At 44.5% G+C, this 19,629-nt stretch overlaps 1 protein-coding gene across 2 annotated transcripts in view; it reads left to right on the top strand.

The window, feature by feature from the left end:
- Positions 1-19,629, top strand: part of CFAP58 (cilia and flagella associated protein 58) — a 116,386-nt gene that overhangs the window by 48,963 nt on the left and 47,794 nt on the right. The window contains exons 16-18 of one of the 2 annotated variants that reach the window (XR_010832796.1): positions 1,595-1,714; positions 3,239-3,372; positions 9,432-9,519. Coding sequence is in view for 1 of the 2 variants with exons in the window: in XM_048060374.2 (XP_047916331.2) it covers positions 1,595-1,714; positions 3,239-3,372; positions 7,647-7,767 (375 nt within the window). In the remaining variant the exon portion in view is untranslated. Of the gene's footprint in view, positions 1-1,594; positions 1,715-3,238; positions 3,373-7,646; positions 8,693-9,431; positions 9,520-19,629 lie in introns of those variants that run through there. The other variant, XM_048060374.2, reaches the window with a different exon arrangement.

Below are 19,629 nucleotides of genomic sequence, written 5' to 3'. Positions count from 1 at the left end.
TCAGGGGTGGAATGTTAATACCGACTGGCCAGATTTGACAAGGCAGATTTTTCTTTTGCTGCTGCTTTTAACTTGCAGTAAAATCTTGCATCCAGAGGAAGAAGAGGTAGTAGTGGCAGCCACTTGCAGTGACACAATAACTCTCCACTGAGAGTGAATTCCCAATTTAATTTTTGCCACTGTGCAAACTCCAGTCTGAGTCTTAGGAGGTTTTGCTTTTTCCAGAGATGAGCTGTGAACAACTTCATTTATAAGGAGCTCTTCCTCAGTCACATGCAGAATTGAAGGGCAATGTTTGCAAAAGTAAATTTTGATTTGAAGTGCTTCCATTTTTAGGTCCGTTAGTGCATGGTTTTCAGAAGGTGCAAAGGTCTGAAAACTCTGGACACTTTATGCTCCTGAATGCTGGATACCCAGAATTTTACATGTTCACTGAGCAAAGTCAAATGTAGCAATTCTATGTGATGATATGGCTTAATTCCCCACACCAACAGAAGAAATCTGTGGTAATAGTTGCAGTCGGTACTTATAAAATGCCAGCAAAAAGGGGTTTTGTCAAAGCCAGCATAAATAACCACATAGCCTACCTCCAACATGGCATTTTTGTCGTCTTCTGTTAAATCTTTTGTCTGCTAGACCAACTTCCAGTCAAATACCCCTCCTTTTCACTTCAGCTCTCCAGGTACCAGACAATGATCGGATCTTGCTAAATAATGTTAAATAATAACAATCTTAGTCTGACACGGTAGATACTAAAAATATTGAAATCTGCAAAGCTACGTGGGTGGCTTTTTCAGTGCTTTATTCCTCAGTCTGGAAAAAAGTACATCCTCAAAACCCAGTTCAAAGCAGCCTTTCAGTACTGAAAGCTGCAAGTGTGTCCACGGTGTGGTTTCCATTCAGGCACGGTTATATCCCATTCCAACAAGTTTTCTCATCCAACATGAAGAAGACACAAGACAAAGAAAAATTACTCGGTGGTAGTTGTGGTAGTCATAGTTATTCCTATTCATCTTTTCCTTCCCTATCCCAGGGTTCCCTCAGTTAAGGTTTATATATATATATGAATATATATGTGTGTATATATATATATATGTATTGTGTGTATGTATATGTGCTTTGCAGGATTTTGTCTAGAAGAAGTTATTTCTTTTGTACCATCCTTGCTTGACATTTTTATAGCTAAACACTTCCTGTTGGATGAAGCTATGATCCTTAATGTAAGGCAATGTGGCTCATCAGAAGAAAAATTGGAATAAGCACAGTTACTAGTAATTAATTCCCCACCCCTGGATACTTTTCCAGGGCCTGTTTTATGTTCTCTGTGGTAAAGCGTGCTCACTGATGACAGTGTTTAAGAGTATTTCATTCGTTGTTTGAACTAGCTGGATGTTTCTCTTAATGAGCTCTCCCACTGCTATCACAACAACTTTAAATACCTTATGGCTAGCAAGGAAAGACTGACACACAGGCAGATTTGTTTCTGCAAATATCTTCTTGATTTAGTTGCATTTTTCAGTGAGGTTGATTTCATTGCAGGTTGTGCTGCTGCTATAGTAGAAGGGAAAGTTCTTATACAACTGTCTTTTTGTAGGAAAAGGAAAAACTGTATGTGGAACTGAAGCATGTCTTGGCCCGTCAGCCTGGACCTGAAGCCGCAGAACAGTTGCAGCTCTACCGGCATACTCTTCGAGAGAAGACTAAACAGCTGAAAGTAAGAGATGTCCTCTTTCTCTGGCTGAGGGGCTGCCAGGCTTGCAGAACGACTTCACTAGTGATTCTGGAGACCTAGGCTTCAGGAAGATTTTCAATGATCAATGTGCATGCCTTTGTATATTAGATTAGGAAAAGAAAGCTAATTCTGCATCTCCCCAAGGGAAAAGCAATAGCCGTAGAATATCTTTTTGCCACATTACATTTGTTTATTTTATTATAACAGAAGAAAAGTCTTATTAGAATGTGTGCACAGCACAATGCTGTAAATGCTTCTTGTGTGCAGACATTCTGTGACGCTGTCAGTTTTCCATTAAGCTATTCTCCATCCCTTTTCTTAAACTGTTGAAATCTTTAATAAGCAAAACCATTTCATTTTCTTTTTAACAAGATAGTGGGAATATATTGAGAATCCAGTCTTAAAATATTGTTATTTCTCTTGGAATTCATACATATATATCAGACTTGCAAACTTCATAGCGATGGCCGAAGTAATCTGTCCTAACCCCTTGCCACTAAAAGTGAAAATTTCCTGATTCAGAAGGAATCTTGAGGAAAACTTTGAAAGCATGATATTAAAAAGTGATTCTTTGATAGCACGAGTTGATCTTCCCTTGTTCTTGCCTGCATGAATGATCAGTCTCCCCAGGAGTTCATCTGCTTCTACAGCTCCTTTCTCTGTTGCAGTCATCATCTCCTGTTCACTGCATCATAATCATGTCTATACTAACCACGAGGAAAAAAATGCAGGAGCAGATGGGCCCTGAGGAAACAAAGAGGCTGTTATGCAAATCTTAGCTTTCCATGGAGAAGAAAAACAATGTAGAAGATGTAAAATAGAAGCCAAAGTTTAGCTAAACTGAATGTGATTTGAAGTTTTCCATACGGTTACCGGTTGTCCATAATGCATTCAATTGCTACTGTTTATTTCAGGCATAGTATGCTGTAGTGTACTGGTGTGCTTGTCATTTTGTGGTGCCAGGTCAAGTGTTTCTCCATCTTAAAGAAGGAAAACATACTATGTGTACTCCTACTTTCTTTAAAGTTTACTGATTCAAATGGAAGCAGCATTTTATTCATATTTGCACTGCCTGGTGCTACTTTGCTCTTGTGGATTTAATTACTTCATGTAACAAAGTGGATCCCTATGAATAAAGATAGATTATCTACTAGATAAATTCCTATATTAGTATATTTTTTTTAAGCCCTTCATTTTGGGTTTTCACCTAGATCTGTGTCCCAGAACATTAAGAGCTAATGTATGTATTAATATAATTCCCATAATGCCTGGGGCATATTTTACATGTTTTATTGTAGCTAAATTGCATAGCCTTAATTTTGTAAACTGTCCTTCGGTGGGCAGAGGTGTTTGAGTGAAACACGATGGAAAATGGAAATGTGGTAGGAAATGGTGATGTCCTACATGGTCAAATGTGAAAGACAAAAGTGCGTATAAAAGCACTAATTTATGTTTAAGTAAAACTGACATCTCCTTTTTCTGCTTTTTTTGTCTTTTGTTTGTTAGGTTTTGTCCTCAGAATTGAATATGTATGAGTCACAGAGCCAAGAATACAAATATGAAATTGAAAGGCTTGCCAACGAGCTTCTGAACGTGAAAAAGAAATATCTGGCTCAGAAACGCAAGGAACAACAGGCCAAGTATGGGAGAATAACAGTTTTGTCTATACAACTTTCTGCATAAACCTACTTTTTTTTTAAAAAAAAAACGTTTTACCCTTTTGATCAGAACACATCCAAATTTGACTGAGGTGATGTATAGTTTTGTTGCCTAACTTTCCTGATGTTTTCCTTCATATTACTTCATATTACTTCAGTCTGGTCTAGATTTACCATGATCTGAGGCCAGGTAAAGAACATCCAGCAGTGATACTGCTGATGTGTTCTCCAGTCCGGTTAAACTATTCATGCCAATGAGGAGGTGCCCAGAAGACACAGATTGCTATCTGGTCTCTCGCATCTAATGAGACACCCTCAAACATTATGAGGACCTCAATGTGCTTTATGAGTTACAAATTAAATGAAACAGCGTCTTATATGGAGGACAACCTTTCTTCAGGTGGCAATTAAATAATCCTGGTGTAAAAACAATGTCATTGTTGTTTCCAAAATGTGGCAGTTGTGCCTGATGACTATCTCCTTCTGGCAGCAGATATCATTGCCAACGGTTGTAGAGAAGAGCATTCCCCATCCACTTTATTTCCTTCCTACATGCAGATGGAGGAAAGTGAGCAATGATCAGAGTCTGGGTTTATCAGATGTCTTACCCTTTTGAGGGGAGAGCCTAAGAACTTTCTCATAGGTAGTTGTCTCTTCTTAACCAGTAGCAGCTTGATGGTACCTCCCTGCCAGTATCAGTCTGCAACTGAGCATTCAGCTGCTCCTCTTGATTAAAAGAAAATAACTAGGATCTTAGTCGCCCATTTTGTGGCCTATTAAAGTGACCTAATTTGCAGAGGCTGGAAGATGAGGCTATTCTGATAATGAATCTCCAGCCTGGGACACCAAAACTATTAGTCACTTATGAAAATGGAGTTATGGGACTTTTCCTCTTAAAAAGAAGTTTCTTAGATTTCTGCAATCAGATGACATGATGTTACCAAGTTTTTCTGTGTATGCCTTTTGTCTTTCCATCCCTTTATTTCCCCATCCTGTTCCTTCCTAGCACACCAAAGCCAACAATTCTCTGTGTTGCTGAATATATTCAAAGCTGACAGTATCTATTTCTTTCTTAATCATATTTCAGGCAGCAAACAGTTTCAATGACTGAATTAGCGAAATAGCCAGTGATAAACAGTGACTTTTATCCCCCTGCAAATTGCATAATGTTACCTTCATGTTTGGAATTAGCAACAATTGTGCAGTGCTAATGGCCTTCCTGGAGCTTTAGGATCAATATGTGAGGCTACCATAATGCCTGATAATCCATTTCCAGCAGCTAAGTATCCTCTTCACAATAGTTTTAATGTTTCCATTTTGGACCCTGACATCATGATTCTTTCTGTTCGCCAGATGAGAAGAAATTCACCCATGTTTTGTTGTTACATCGTACCTGGAATTAATTCCTGTCATAATGATTGAAAAAACAACTTGTTAGGGACATAACTGTTCTAAGGAAAACAAAAACATTGTGCGAGGTGGTGGTGACTGAACCTCGGCCTGTTAATTGTACACAGTGAATGGAAAGTTGTGATGTAGGTCCATTAATGCCATACTCATTACAGCGTTTATAGGTTCAGGATAGCAATATCTGCTGTTAGTGCAGTTTGTCAGGTTGTTTCTCCTGTGGACATGGCTGTAGTCCTATGAGCACGGTGTCTCTCTAACATCTGTGTTTAGGAAGTACATTCACATGCTGTTGGTGGTGCTTCTGCAGGACAGCTGCATCTCACTGCTCCCACCCGAGGCTCAGAAGCTACCAGCGCTGTGCTGCCAGGCCTGACTCGCACTTCTCTTGTGCCTGTGGCAGCTGAGAGGTCGCTAGGTGCTGGGTCTGTGCTCTCCTCTGCCCTCATTGTTTTGTTCCCCAGAAGAAAACTGTTGGGCCACAACCTGCTTTGAAAGACAGTGTGCACCCCAAGGCATAAATGGGCATATCAGCCGTGGTTCTGTCATCTTGAGACTCCTCTTTGCATTGCCCGACAGCAGTACAGAGGAAACAACCTTGTTGCGCTGCCTTCCTTCACCAAACTGCCAATTGTGCATGACATGTCTTTTGCTTTCTGCAATAGAGAGAGCTTGTTCTGCAGCCAGACCCTTCCCCAAGGAGTCCTTTGCCCCTGACATGCAGCCATTCCGCATCATTCCTGCCTCAGACTGAGCTGTACAGGCACAGCTGGGCGTGTAGATGCTAGTCAAAGAGTCAGGGGCAGTTGATTCTTACAATCTCAGGTTGCTCTGAATCCCAGCTGAGACAAAACCACTGACTTGATCTCCATCACGCTGGCTAATGTTAACATCATGTCTGAAATAAATGTGTCTGCTTTTGCTAATAAAAAGAGGATCCTGTCGGGACAATAGCATTAGCAGAATTATTGACTACACTGGTATGAAAGAGAATTAATACTCTCAGATAACCTCATACAAAGGTATCATCTAAAGCTTTTATTGATTTGCACAAGACAGTTCTGGTTTTTGATTTAAAGTCTTGATATTGAATTAATGCAGCTTTCCATGGGATGCTAAAGGAATATAATGAGTGACAATAGGAATTTAGCTTTGTTCTGTGTTCAAGCTGAAAAACCATTGTTTCAGACTTTGGTTGTAAATTTGAAATCTTTTTCTTCTTCTGGATTTCAACTGTTATCTTTTCTAGATGTCTTAGGCTTTCTTTTCCTCACCCTTTCCATTTTCTCCTTCTGCTTCTTGTACCCTTTCTGCTTCGTTAATTTTTCTAATTGCTTCTAGCACTAGGGTTCCAGTTTGATCTTTGTAAGGATTGGTGAGAAAAGATGAAGCTTAAAGCCACACCAGAGACCTCATCCTGAAATCCTACCTATGTAAATAACTGCTCTGAAGAATGTCAGTAGTAGCTGGGAGCTTTTTCACATGGCTACTTGCACGTTAATTCTACATAATATATCACAGTGTTCTGCTAAACAGAATTTTCCATGCTGATGAGCACATCTGTTGGGTGTCTCCATGGGAGCAATGAAGTCAGAATGAGCCTGGACTCTGGATCATTTTCTCTCACCAAAGCTGGAAGTTCAATAGTGAGATAGGACGAGCCATCTAAATGTAGCATGTTAGCTCGTAGTGCTGTCAGCTGGCATGCCCATTAGTGCTGTAGCGATATAATTAAAAACACGTACAAATGGTTTTCATGGCTATGTTCATCTGAGCCATCTTTTGCCTATTCTCCCACCTCCATATGAGTTAAATTTGGAAAAAGAGGCATAACTAGTCCTCCTACAGGGTTTCTCTGAACTTCCTCCTCTCCCTGCACAGACAGTAATTTTTAGAGACAGAGAAAAGTATTAATTCCAGGGGGTGTTTTTTTCTCCCTCACTGGGGACTGAGTAAGGGTGCTAACGTGACAAGGACAGACTTTGTAAAAGCCTGGTTGCACTCACATTTTTGTCTCAGTCTCGGTGACTGTAAAATAAAAGTAATGGTACTGGCCTTCTTTGTAAAGCCTTGAGACGTCTACTGTTGTGATAAACTACTACATCACAAAGCTCCACTCTGTTAATTCTAAATATCTTTGGACCTGTTTCTGAAACCTCCAGGTGTATCACAGTGAGCTTGAAATACTGTCCTTCGTATTTGTTCTGCTGTGCTTACCTCACAAACCTCATTAGAGAAGAACCAGCTAACCCTTGTTCCCTCCTCTTAAGGCCAACAAATTCAAGCCTTCCTGGATGCTCCAAAAGAGCAACTTCCTGGGGCCATCGGGGCGCCCACAGCATAGTGTTAATTTTTCTGCAAATGTCACAGGCAGGGTAATTATCACTAGAACTTTGTTAAAACAGAAAGACAGATAACACTATTTATTCATTAAAATTTAACAAAGAAAAAGTATCTCCACGTTAAGTCTTTGATGAATGCAGCTGTTTGTTTGAAAACAATTGTATACTTGCTAGAACGGGTCGATGATTAGAAATCTGAAGTCATGGAGCTCATGTACAAACTTGCTCTAATGAGGTGCTCTGACCATTCTGGGGAGTGGCACTAAGCTCATTTATTTCTGATTTTAAATAATTCCAAAAATCATCAGTAGTCTTGTAATTAGATCCAAACAGACATCTAGTCATGTCGGTTTAGCCTAACAGGCTTTAATCAAGAAATTTTTAATGATCTCTTGATACACGATTGCATCAAAGAAACTTTGGAGGACACAGATTTCCTTCGTTTGTAAACATCAGTGGGCAGCAGAATGAAAAATGTATTCTCTTTTTCTTTGTTTCTATTTCAAGGGAGAAGGAGCGATCCTTGGCTGAAATGGAATCTGAGTTTCCACGCCGCAAACCTGATGTTCCTCGCTTCACTGGAGGGGGCTTTGCTCTCAGCAGACCCCTTCCCCGAGTCACAGCTTAGCAATGGACTTACCCCATTCCCTTCCCCGGTTTCTTGCTAAACTCTGTGCCGGGCTGTTTGACAAACTAGAATTGAGAAAGAAATTCAGAATCAACTTTCATTCTGAAATCACTTTATTGCTTTCAGAAGAAGGCATTTTATGCTATAATTAACCTACTTTTGGTTTAGAAACGGTGGACCAAATATGCCATATGTGGTGCCATCAGAATCTCTACTGGTGGAAGTGAATAGCGGAGACCATGCTGATTTTTTTTTTCAACACTGTATCTCTTTATTAAGCACAGTAACACCACAAAATGCCTTAATATGTAGAGCTGTTTCCCCTTTATCTACCTCTGTTGTAAGCAGTCACTTCATTTATCCTCTGAGTCAAAGCACCTGAAAGAAATGAGAAAACAGAAAGGAAAAATTAATAAGCTGATGTTCCAAGCCCTACTGAGCAAATGCAAAATTAACAACTTTACTTAGATGTACACATGTAGCAGTTCTTTGTGCAGGTAGTATATAATTTGGTTTATTCAGTGTTTGCTACAGTTGTTTGTAAGATCAAGGAAGCTTGTGGCTGCAATGTGCATTATTAAGACTGAGATTCTGTTTACTCTGATAGACGCAGTGACATAATTATGTCTGTTCGGCTGGGGAGACTATGCACACTGACTGGGACATGCTGTTCTCCCACATAAATCCTTCCTAGTGAGTTAAACTTGGACTCAAAACATGGCAAACTTTACTCTTTAATTTCTAGACACTTGGGCATTTTTGTAACTTTCAGAAATTGTTTTTGTAATACAGCAGGAGCCCTCCAACCTTTTCAGCCAAAAGAGATTTAATTACCATTCATTAACAAGTGAAATAACAAAGTCACGGCATGAGGTGCTGAAGTATAGAAAACTTTCAAGCTGTAAAATAAAATGTTTTGAAACTGGTTTGTACATGGAAGCTCTTTCTCAGCCTGGGGGATAAAAATACTTGTCCAAAGAGATATGCTGATAAATATTTCACATGCACAAAAAACCCTTTGCAAAGATTTTGTTCTTTCCTTTGGTGGAATACATAATTAAATATTAAAGCTACTGTGGGAAACTTTTAATGGAAGTGTTTAATTCAAAGGAATCAAGTTAAATACGACAGGGATCTACTTGCCTTTTACACAGGGGACCAGAACACTTAGTCATCAGATCCATTGTATTTTTCTTTTGTTCCCAAAATAACTATTATTGCTTTTTCCCTGTCAAGTGCATTATTCTAAAGTTATCATTTTAGGGCAGTCATGCTGTCTGAATCGTGTCTTTTGTGTACCTGACATGTCCTAACTATAAAGTTAGGATAATTGAGAATAACTGACGTGGGTGCTTGAGTTTGATGGGATCCCAAGGAGGTTTTACTGAAGCTTTTAAAAGTCAGTATTTGTTAAGGTCCTGGGTATTCAGCCTGGAGCTGGACTCCACTATGCTTACTGATACTGGGGAGTAATTTGTACTGAAATAAATCAGTAAATTCACATTAATTAATTCACGTGAATAAGAGAGAGACAGTTACCCTCTGAGAACACCATCACACTGAAGAGAGGCAACCGATTTGTCACACTGAGACGTGCAGCATACTCCTAACTTATCCAGAGGTACCTCACAGCTGTGCACATCTTTCCCTCTGTTTGGTGTCAGGTTTTAGAAGACGAGCTGTCACGGTGGTTAACAGTGGTCAGAACAAAGGAAGGGGAGCCAAGCAGATGGAATACGTTCACTAATTTTTGTGAGTACACTAATAAAACAGGTTATTTTCCATCTTTAGATGTATTTAATAGTAACTTGTGTTGCATTGGTTGATCTGTTTTTACAATAAGACAGACACTCCATCCCCAACTGGGTCTTGATCTGAGTTGTCCAGTCTCTAAAACGGGAGGAATAGTGTTTGTCTACTGACTTGCAAAGGTGAATTAACTTATAAGATATAGATATATTAACGTATAGATTTAAGTTAATTTGTAAGAATTAACACTAATAATTTTTCATAAGAAAAAGTGCTTAATCTTCTAGATTAAAAACAAACAAACAAAAACAAAAGCAAAAAACAACCAAAGAGGATTGAAAAGAAATGTACTTTTCTTACGTAATGTGTTCTTCCTGCCTCGAGAGCTAAGAAGTGAGTGCAGGAAATATCACCTGCAAAGTAGGGGAGCTTTTCTTGTGTATATCCACAGTTTCAGGCATCCAGATTTGAATGCATTGGCTACTATCTCCACTTTTATTGCATTGTTTACTTACTACAGGAAAACTAAATTCACATGTTAGTTTGGGGAAAAAAAGGCAAGAACATAAAGACATCAAATTAATGCCAGTAACTTTCAACATAATCAGGAATAGAATAACTGCAGCCAGCTTGATTTATAGTGCCAGAGAGTCAAAAATATTTCTGAGTTAATGTAATAGAAGGGATTAAAGCACACCAAATCCACCCCCCTGGTCTATAAAAGTCAGGAGCCTGAAAAATCTCCTTGGATGCCTGTGAATCCAGCTGATGCGGTGGTGCTTTTAGTGTTCAAGGATGTGGCTTGCACAGCAGGGAAAGGCAGAGTGTTAATGAGAGTATCATTTGTTCAGTCACTTCTGCATTGTGAGCAGCAGCTCTGAAGTGCTTCTCCAAGTTGTGTTGCAGAATGATATTAATTGAATTCCCATCTATGCAAGATGTAAGCCTAGAAGTAGCAAGGATATCTTTAACTTCATGTTCCTGCAAAGATATGTGAAAAGATGAAGACAAACGGCTATGATCCGTAGCAGTTAAGTTGAAAGAAATCTTTCTTGACTTTAATTGGTTTGGATTGAAGCTGTAGTAGCTTACACAGTAAATCTATCCTGGCACCTTTTTCAGTAAGCAAAGTTATGCGTTCATTTGCAGAGCTCTTGCAATATGTAGACAATATTTTAAGTAACTTCCCATGTTACTTAAGTGCTGATCTTGTCTAGCAGGTCTGTTTTCAGCATATTGTTTAAACACAACAAAAACAATACGCTGTGCACTGACCCATCCATTCAAAGGCTCTCATAACCCTTCTGGGATCACCTGTTAGGTCTGACAGCGCACGAAGCCTTCCTTTACCCTCATGTTGTGGACTGAGAGCAGCGTGAGCACACGCTACACACCCACTAACACGTCCTGCTGCAATAAATCTGGGAAGCCCCTGAGTGAACAGTGGTGAAAAACAGGTCACAGCTCAGTGCCATTGCGTTGAGAGCCACAAACTCCAGATCTGGGGCAGGCTGGGAGAAGGTAAGGACTTGGCACCTGCAGGCAGGAGCTTTTACCAACACGGCAGGGCGGAGGGTTTGCCGTGAGTGGAGCAGCAGGTGCCGGGCCCTGGGGCACTAATTGGCCTTAATGGCCCTGACCAGCCTCACCAGGACCCAGGGGCTCCATTTAACGAGCCCAGCCCTGCTGCTCTCCTGGTGCACCCAGCAGCAGGACAGAAAAACAGCTTTAGTGCTATCTTCCAAGTACTCTAGAAGCAAGAGCTGCTGCTGCAAGATGAAGAGGAGTGGGCTGCACAGGAAGGGGGGCTCTAGGCGCTGGGAGCCCAGGCAAGGAAGGGGACAGGCCTGCCCTCCTGGCTGCTGCAACTGAGGAGCCACCACAGAGCTGCTCGGCTGCGTGTCCCGGAGCCCTGTCTGCAGGTGGGTTGGCAGTAACTGTCTTGAGTCCATCGTGCCTTCGTCTCAGGCTGCTGTTTCATATCTTCATGTTGGAGTGATGCTGTCCTGCCTCAAGTAAGCTGCAGGAAAGAGGAGAGAGACATAGGTCCTGGGTTTACTCCTTATCCCCTGGATAAAGTTATGAGAGGGTAAAGTTTGTAGGAGAGTCAGAAAGAGAATTTGGGCAGCAAAACCAGTAGCTACCACTCTTTTTGGAAACATTACGGGTGCTTCTTGGAAGCTGGCTCATCCCAACTATCTTTATCCAAATTAGAGTCTCTAAATCATGTGTGTTTGTATTTAGGCACTTCAGCGGGTGAGTATTATTTCCCTAGCAGGTGGTTCGGCTGTTGTGCTATCCCCCCTAGCAGAGTGTATTTTTAGTTTGTTTCTAAAAGCAGTAGCTTTGATCCTGATGCTCTTTCTCTTCCCCACTTGTCTGCTTTTTAAGCAGCCCCGTGCAGATCAGCCTGGCTCCTCCTGCTGTTCAGCATGCAGAATGCTGTCCCGATACAATCCCATAGGCTTGCTTGAGGAGCTTCTCTTCCCAAAAAGGTGAAGCTGTGCCCACGGCATGTGTGGGTGTGAAGGCTCAGGGCAGGATCTGCAGGCTGTGCTGTATGTGGCTGAGGCTGGAGAGCTGCCTGTGGCTATCTCCTGTATACGGGATTAGAGGTGTTGGGGTGGTGGGAGCTGAGAGAGGTGCTGGGCTAATGGGATTTCACAAATACAGGTATTTGTGAGATCATCAGCTTGCCTAACATCCAGAGAGAAAAGAAGGTGAAAGAGTGGTTTTAAAGGCTCGCAGTTCTGCAAGGTGGATCTTGGCAGATCTGTGCTCACCTCCAGGGTGGCCAGGAGCCTCCCTTTCTTTTGGTGGGCACTTTAATCTGCCCAGGTGTGAGGTGGATGCAACAACTGTGCTTTCAGTCAGCCTCGACTATTTAAACTTCCCAGTTCTTCACAGCAAGGACCATTTTTCAGGGCTTTTTCTTGGCGGAAGACTAAGTAGCAGTAATTTAAAGCCATTTTAATCTGAAATGAGAATCTCTACATGGGGTTTGAATGCACTTCAAGTTAAGTATGTGTTTGCAACTTTTGTTACTCCCTCTTAATTTTCCGAGTGTGCCTGTAGAAACAGGGCATATTTGTGTAGTGGCAAAACATTCGGATAGCTCAGCCTCACTGAGATCTGTGGGCTGCAGGGTGATAACTACAAAAATAGTAGGGGAGAGATGTATTTGGTGTTGGCACTGAAATGTAGGCAATTAACCTACATCTAATTTCTCACCTTAAAAAAAAAAAGTGGTCAACATTTGCTGTCTTGCCTCCTCAGAAACACCCCAAAGCTTTATCTTGAGTACAGAACATTTCTGGAGGAAAAATGCATGGTTTATTTAACTCTTTAAAAATCTATATTTTTTTTTCCAAGTGCTGTGCCCAGCTGCCATGGGAAACCACAACTTTCTGGGACCACTCTGACATTTGTGTGATCAAAAGCGATGATGCCAGAAGTCCTTCTGTGGCAGCTGAGCAGCAGGAACTGACCACAGGCACGTTCCTAGCTGGCCCCAATTGCAGGGTAAAACATGTTTGCTTAAACCACCTTTGTCACAATAAATGAAAAGGTGCCCGAAGCAGCAGTTTAAACAGACCTGCTCTGCCTTGCAATCAGGGCAGGCTGGGAGCAAACACACTTCCAATTCCCACATTTATCCTGAAGGGTTGTAGCTTGCAACTCTGTGAGCATCCTCAGAACTGCTTTTTTCGCTCTGCAAACCTGTGCCCCCTTGCAGCCCCCTTACACAAAGGGTGAGCAGCCGTAGCTGGGGCTGGCCAGGCAATGCACTTTCTCATTTCCGAGTCTCTGTTTGAGCTGCCTCATCCCTTGTGATTTCTGTGTTATCATTCGGATGTATTCCCTCCTGGCAGGTTAGGAAAACTCATCACTGGAGTTTTATTTTAACTGAGTGTACAAAAGTCTTCTAGAAATTACCAGGTCCCTTGCTGATTTGGAAGCTGTAGAGGAAAAAGACAGGAAGACCTGAAACGTCTCAGACCAGCCTTCTTTATTAGCCCTGCGATGCTTTATTTGCTTAGTTGTGAGCTATTTGCTAAGTCCCGGTGCTTGCACCAGTCATGAATTTGGAACAGTTTCAACAGTAAGTTTTTCTTGCCAAAGTTATCTTCCAAATTCCTTAAAGCAACCTCTGTTTTAGTTTGGTTTTGGAGTGGATCCTGTTGTTCTTGTTGCAGAAATGGGTGTCTCAATCGGTATGCAGAGCAGCGGACATGTTAGAGCCATGTGTATTAACTGCAAGGAGTGAGCAATTAAGTGAACTTCAGTTACACAAGTCAACATATCTCTGCTTGAGTACATTAGCTGAGGATTTAGTGTATTTCCATTTGCATCTAATCAGGTGCAATTCCTCCTTTGCTTTTAATCTGATGTGTACTCACTGGATCTAAGTCTGATTTTTTTTTTTTTCTTGAACCTTTAGTATTAATATTGAACCTTGATGGCAAACAAACCATTCCCGTGACAACTGCTGTCTTCTGGTCAGTCATACAGGACAAGCAGCCTGATGCTCTGGATGGATACGTTGGGGTTGTCCTCAGAAATGAGGCATTTCTGTCCTATGGGAGTCTGGAGACTCTCGTGGTGGGGTTTCTGGTTGGCCTACCTGTGCAGACCCCCTGGTGGATCCTGATCAGGCACCAAGGGCAGATGGTTGTCTGAGAGGCTATTTTGGTGGTAGTGAGGCAGTGTTTGAACACTTATTCATCTCCACAGCTCCCACTCCACCCTCGTGATCCAGGGTTGCTGGTTAAAATGCCAGGGTCTGTGGGCAAGATGCTGTATCTTGTAACCCCTGAGGAGATCTTGTATTTTTGGTGGCATGCCTGACTTCTGCCCCTCTCTGAGGGGGTAGGTGACCGTCCCCATAAGGCACGAGCTGCCCCTGTGTGCCTGCCTCTGGCATGAGGCCTGGGGACAGCAGGGGCTGAGCTCTGCACTCCCACCCGGGCTTGTGGCCTGTCCCCACGGTGCAGAGCTGATTTGGGATGCCTGTGCCCGGGGCCAGGCGCAGTGCTCCAGCTGCCTGCGGTTTCAGAGCTGTCAGTCACGCACCCTTCACAAGCACTAAAATTCAGATCAGGCGCTATCAAGGGGAATTACATGCCAGCATCACTTGTCTGATCAAGAGCTTCACCTTGTGCTCCCAGGGGATGCGTCTTATAATTTACTTCAGGCTGAGGGATTTTTTTTCCCCTATCTACTTTATTGCAAGCTGGCAGCATGCTACTGAAGCCACTTGCTGCCCGGCACATCTCCCTGCCTGTTTCCTTTGCTGGCAGCTTGTGGATTTCTGCTGGACTTTGACCAAGTTTTGAACCTGAGACCTTGCTTTCTTTACCCACTTATTTCATTGCTCTGGCAGCTCTGTTTCCCCATGGCCACCCCATGTCTCATGCCTGGGCTGCTGGCATGGGGGGAGCCCCTCTCCAATCCTCTTCTCCCAGCTCCTCTGAAGAGGCCAGGTTTGTTGAGCACATGGTGGGGTGTGACTGAATTACCTGTGAAGTGGAGCATGGGGAAGGGTGGCTGAGGGGCTGAAATGGTGTCCCTAAGGTGAGTGTGCATATCTTTGTCCCTCTCCTTCCTGAACCATGTGTGAGGCAGAGAAAGGCAGAGGTGTGCCGCCATGCCAGGCTTCCAGGTCATGGCTGCAGCTTCCCTGCTCTAGTGATGGGCTTGCCCTGGGGCTGGAGGAGAAGGGAGCTGTCAGGTTAATGGTCTGCTCCTCACTACCAGCTCAGAAGATGGCTCTTGTCTAGGACCACAGCATCCCACTGCCACCACATTGTCCACCGGCCTACTGCCAAGCACTTGAGCAGCCCTGCAGGGCAATGTGTTCAGTCACGGGTCGGAGACTTTCCTAATGTCCCACCAGGCCTGGTGCACCTTCAAAACTCTGAGCTTTATCTGCTCTTCAGGGTACCTGGGGAAACCTGTGCACCCACTGTCCTTTGGCTGAGCGATCCTTTGGGTGTTAGAGAGCACACGTGGCTCCAGCCATGGAGGCCTCTAAGGCTCTGGAACCTTCTAAAGCCAGACGAGGAAGGGAGCCAGCACCACTGCGCAGGCCCCGTAACCCTGCTCCTGTAGTGTGTCTCAGGAAGCACAAGGTGACTTCTTCCCAGCCTGTGGCAGGGTCACTCAGACACATGTTCAAGCTCTGTGGGATCCCTGCACAGGGATCCCAGCCTCTCCCATTCTTTGACCATCTCCTGGACCTTCAGCCATGGGGAAAGGCCTCCCTGCCTTGGGGTGCAGAGCTGAGAGGTGCTTCACAGCCAGCCCCTGAGCTGGGTCCTGTACCAAGCGTCCTGGCCTCAGGCGCTTTTCCTCTTTGACTTGCTCACAAATCAAACCCGGTTTGAATGCAGAGCCTTAGGCCATTTCTGCCTTGATTCAGATCTTACAAGCATTGCTGCAAACCTACCAAGAAGTTTTTCATGTGTCTGCTTTCTCTGTGGATTCAGCGCAGAAAAGGCCACATCTAGGTGAGATGCCTCATCTTTTTTTTTTTCTTTGCATCTTTTCATCTAATACACTTGTCAAAGGCTTGCAGGCAGCTGCAGCTCAAATCACTCCGTTTTCTTGTGATTGCTTTGCCTGATAGCATGGTGAGTATTTGCATCTACTCAGTGCATGATAGATGGTTGGATTTATGCTGTACATTGCAATCCAGGGGTATAAATGTATTTAAGTGACTTGCTCAGCTTAAACACCAGCACTGTCTGCTGCTCCCTAGTCAGCATCATGGGCAGAGAGAGATAAAATAACAGCGGTAATTGTGGTGATGGAGTGTCACTGGCAAATAATATGAGCACAAAGACTGGTTCCAGAGATGGATGGAGTATGACTCCTCTGTAACTTCTATTGAGCTTTTTAGAGTGAGGACAGACTGAAGACCCCATTCAGGAGCATGGAAAGCGTGAAGGGCTGGGAGTCTGAGCAAATATTAGGACTTGATAAGAGTATATTTCTTTTCAACAAAATCCACAAAGGCAGAGAGGGAAGAAACCTAAATTCCAGAGATGCAGCGACCCCAGAAGTACAAGCAGGGGAACTGCTCCCAGAGCCAAGCTCGGCAGCGGTGATCAGCAGCTGCTTGGCTCCCAGGGCTGTAAGCCCAGCTGAGGGCTGGGTACAAGCCACCACGGTGGATTTAAGGTCCTTCCACACCATTTTGAGTGCCAAGTGGAAGAGGTCTGTGAGTGGTTTTGGAGGGGAGGTTTCTTATGGCCCTATGCATTTCCAGGTGGAGGGAGTATGTGCAAAGCAATGATGGAGAGCAACCAATCCCCGAATGCAGCTGGTGTCAATCAGGGAAATTAAAATAACAAATGAGAAGGACAGGTACTGTCAGTCTTCCTGGAACAGAGAGTGAGCAAAAGGGAGCGCACTTGTTTCCTGTGTGATATGTACTTGCTTTCAACACTGCGATGACATTTTAGTTTGCTTGGTGAGCAGGGGATAGAGATGGACTAATGAGGAGTGCAAAGAATTTAGGATGCAAAGCCAGGGACTCCTGGGAGGCTCAGAAGGAACATTTGCATAATCTTAACATCTTCCTTTGGCTCAAATCTCTCAAGTCTGCTTCCTGGGAACTTCAGAAACTCTTCCTCCAAATGCTGCAATAGCAACGTGCTTCTCTCACAGTGACTTGGAGGATTTCGGTGGGAGTTAGATACCTTCATCCCTTGAAGACCTTTGTGGTTGTGTCCAGGCTTCTTTGCTGTGCCAGCAGGCCTCTGGTGCCATGTAGGGGCTTTGTGGGCAGCTGGGCTCTGAGTGCTGGAGCATCCTCCTGGATCTGTGGCCCCATCGTGGGGCAGGGGTAGAAAGGGATTCATCTCTTTGGAGGCCTCTGCAGGTAGGAGCGAGCTGGCCTTCTCACACCGCTTGTCTTTGTTACTGATACACAAATGCTGCGACCCCCTCCTAGGGTGTCCTCTGTCCGTGTTTCATTCAGGAGTGGCCCTATGCATAACCCAATGTTAGGGGATGGGTGCTAACAGCGAAGCTGATCCCTGAAACAAACAGCATCATTTTGGGTAGTTAGAGGAGTAAGTGCAACAAGGTGGTGCAAGTCCAAAATGCTCTCAAATGAGAGCTGCCCAGCTCGGAGCCCAGGCGGGCTCTTCCCTCATGGGGCGGCCCCTGGGGCACTTCAAAGCAGCCAGGACCCCTGCCTGCTCTTTGAGGTGTCCGTGACTGTGCTGTGTTAGCCCTGGCAGGGCTCTGCCTGCGGGGGCTGGGGTGCAGCACTTGCTCTGAATGTCACTGCTTCCAGCTCAGCCAGAAGTGGTGTGATGAATGCAAGGCAAACAGCAGGGCTGTGCTGCTCCTCAGCACTGCTGCGTGTGCAGGGTAGGGAAGCTGCTCTGGCTTACACAACTGTGGTTATGTTTCCTTCCATCCCTAATTTTATTTTATTTTGTTACTTTTTTTTTTTTTACAATTATCCCCTTTGGGGATATATTTTTTATTTAATATCTAATTCATTTTTAAAGGCAAACTCATTACTGTTTTGGAACTGTGGGTAGATTTTTTTTATTATTTTGTTAATACAGCAGCCATAAGCGATTTTAAAGCACTGCTTTACTATATAAAACGATCTTCCCTTATGATCTGATGTTGATACTGCAGCCTGATTTATCTTGGAGAACTGCAGCAAATGGCAAATGCTTAAAAGCTAATCATGGCTTTGGTGATGGACGTATGGGTAGAGTATGCGCAGCACGTATTTAAAAGACTGGATGGAGAGGCTAGTTGTGCTCCGCAGCCGGCGTGCGTGGTGCTTTATGCCCCTTCTTGCTGCCAGCCAGAGCACGGGTTCGAAGGACTTGAAGCCTGGCTGGGTCTGAGGGTGCAGGAGGAGCTGGCCGAAGGCAATGCTCAGGGTATGAGGTGAGATGAAGCTTTTTGCTGTGCTCCTCTCCTGCACCATTGGCTGTGTGTCCTTATCCTGAAGGACAGAAACATTGCTGCCGCTGTGGGGGTGCCTTCCTGCTGGGTGATGCTCAGAGAACGTGGGGTCACTGAGCAGGGACAGGCCCTGGGCTTGTGCCACGCTTGCTGCCACGTGTCTGAGTGCCACCACCCCCGGGGATGCTTGGAGATGCTGCACCATCATTGACATCTGACGTCGGGGGAGATCAGCGTGGCCTGCAGCAGTTATCATTCGTGCTAATAATAAACACTGAGCGGCTTTTAGTCAGTAACACGACTTCCTTGCTCTCATGTGCTGAGGCAGCTCAGGAGGGCAGCGTGGCTGTCAGCCTGTGCGGGAGGGAAGGCCGGCTTCAGTCCTCCCTTCTGCAGCAGGACCCAGGTCCTCGCTTTCAGGCTCATCTGTCTGCGCTGTACGGCAGAATACAGGCAGCTGTGCTGAAGCTGTCACAAGGAAAGTTTTAAGGGGAGGAAAAGAGATGGTGAGAGGTGGAGGAGGGGAAAACAAGAGGGCAGGGGGAGTGGTGGGGAGGAGAAGGGGCTGGAGATGCGTTAAGCAGGAGTGCTGCCTGTGCCCTTGTGGTCTGGCTGGGGAGATGGTGAAGGAGATGAGCCTGAAGCTGTTACTTGTGAGGCTGCTGGAAGCCTCTCTTAAGCCAAGACTTTTTCTTCCTGCAGGTGGATGAAATGCAGGCAGGGTGGCGGGTGTGCTGATGGTGTGTTTGAAGCTTACATCAAACACTTGTGGTCTGGAAACCTCCGAGGAGCAGGGTGCTCTCTGGCCCTGCTCTCACCTCCAGACTGTGCAGGCTGCATGGAGACGCCCAGCCTCCCCCCAGGGATGGGGCTGACCTCCAGAGCTGGACTTGGGTAGCTGAGTTGACTTGGCTGGGCTGTGTGAGGTGTGGGGCAGGGGGGCTGTAGGCAGAGCTGGAGGCTCAGTGCTGGTGCCCACACAGCTCTGCAGAGCCCCAGAGCAGGAGGACACTGGTCAGAGAGCGGGGAGCAAGGCAGTTAGGGGCACGAGGGGCGGGTAACGTGTCCCATGTCCCCTGTTGGTCTGCCCAAATCCCCAGGGGCTTGGGTAAATGGTGGGGGCAGCCCATGGGGAAGTTCTCCTTCCACCTCCAAGTGGCACCAAGGTGCATT

The sequence above is a fragment of the Anser cygnoides genome, chromosome 7 (genome assembly GCF_040182565.1).
Source record: "Anser cygnoides isolate HZ-2024a breed goose chromosome 7, Taihu_goose_T2T_genome, whole genome shotgun sequence".
NCBI classification, from domain to species: domain Eukaryota; kingdom Metazoa; phylum Chordata; class Aves; order Anseriformes; family Anatidae; genus Anser; species Anser cygnoides.
The sequence above is the reverse complement of the archived record's forward strand: the minus strand, read 5'-3'. Positions and strand labels throughout refer to the sequence as shown.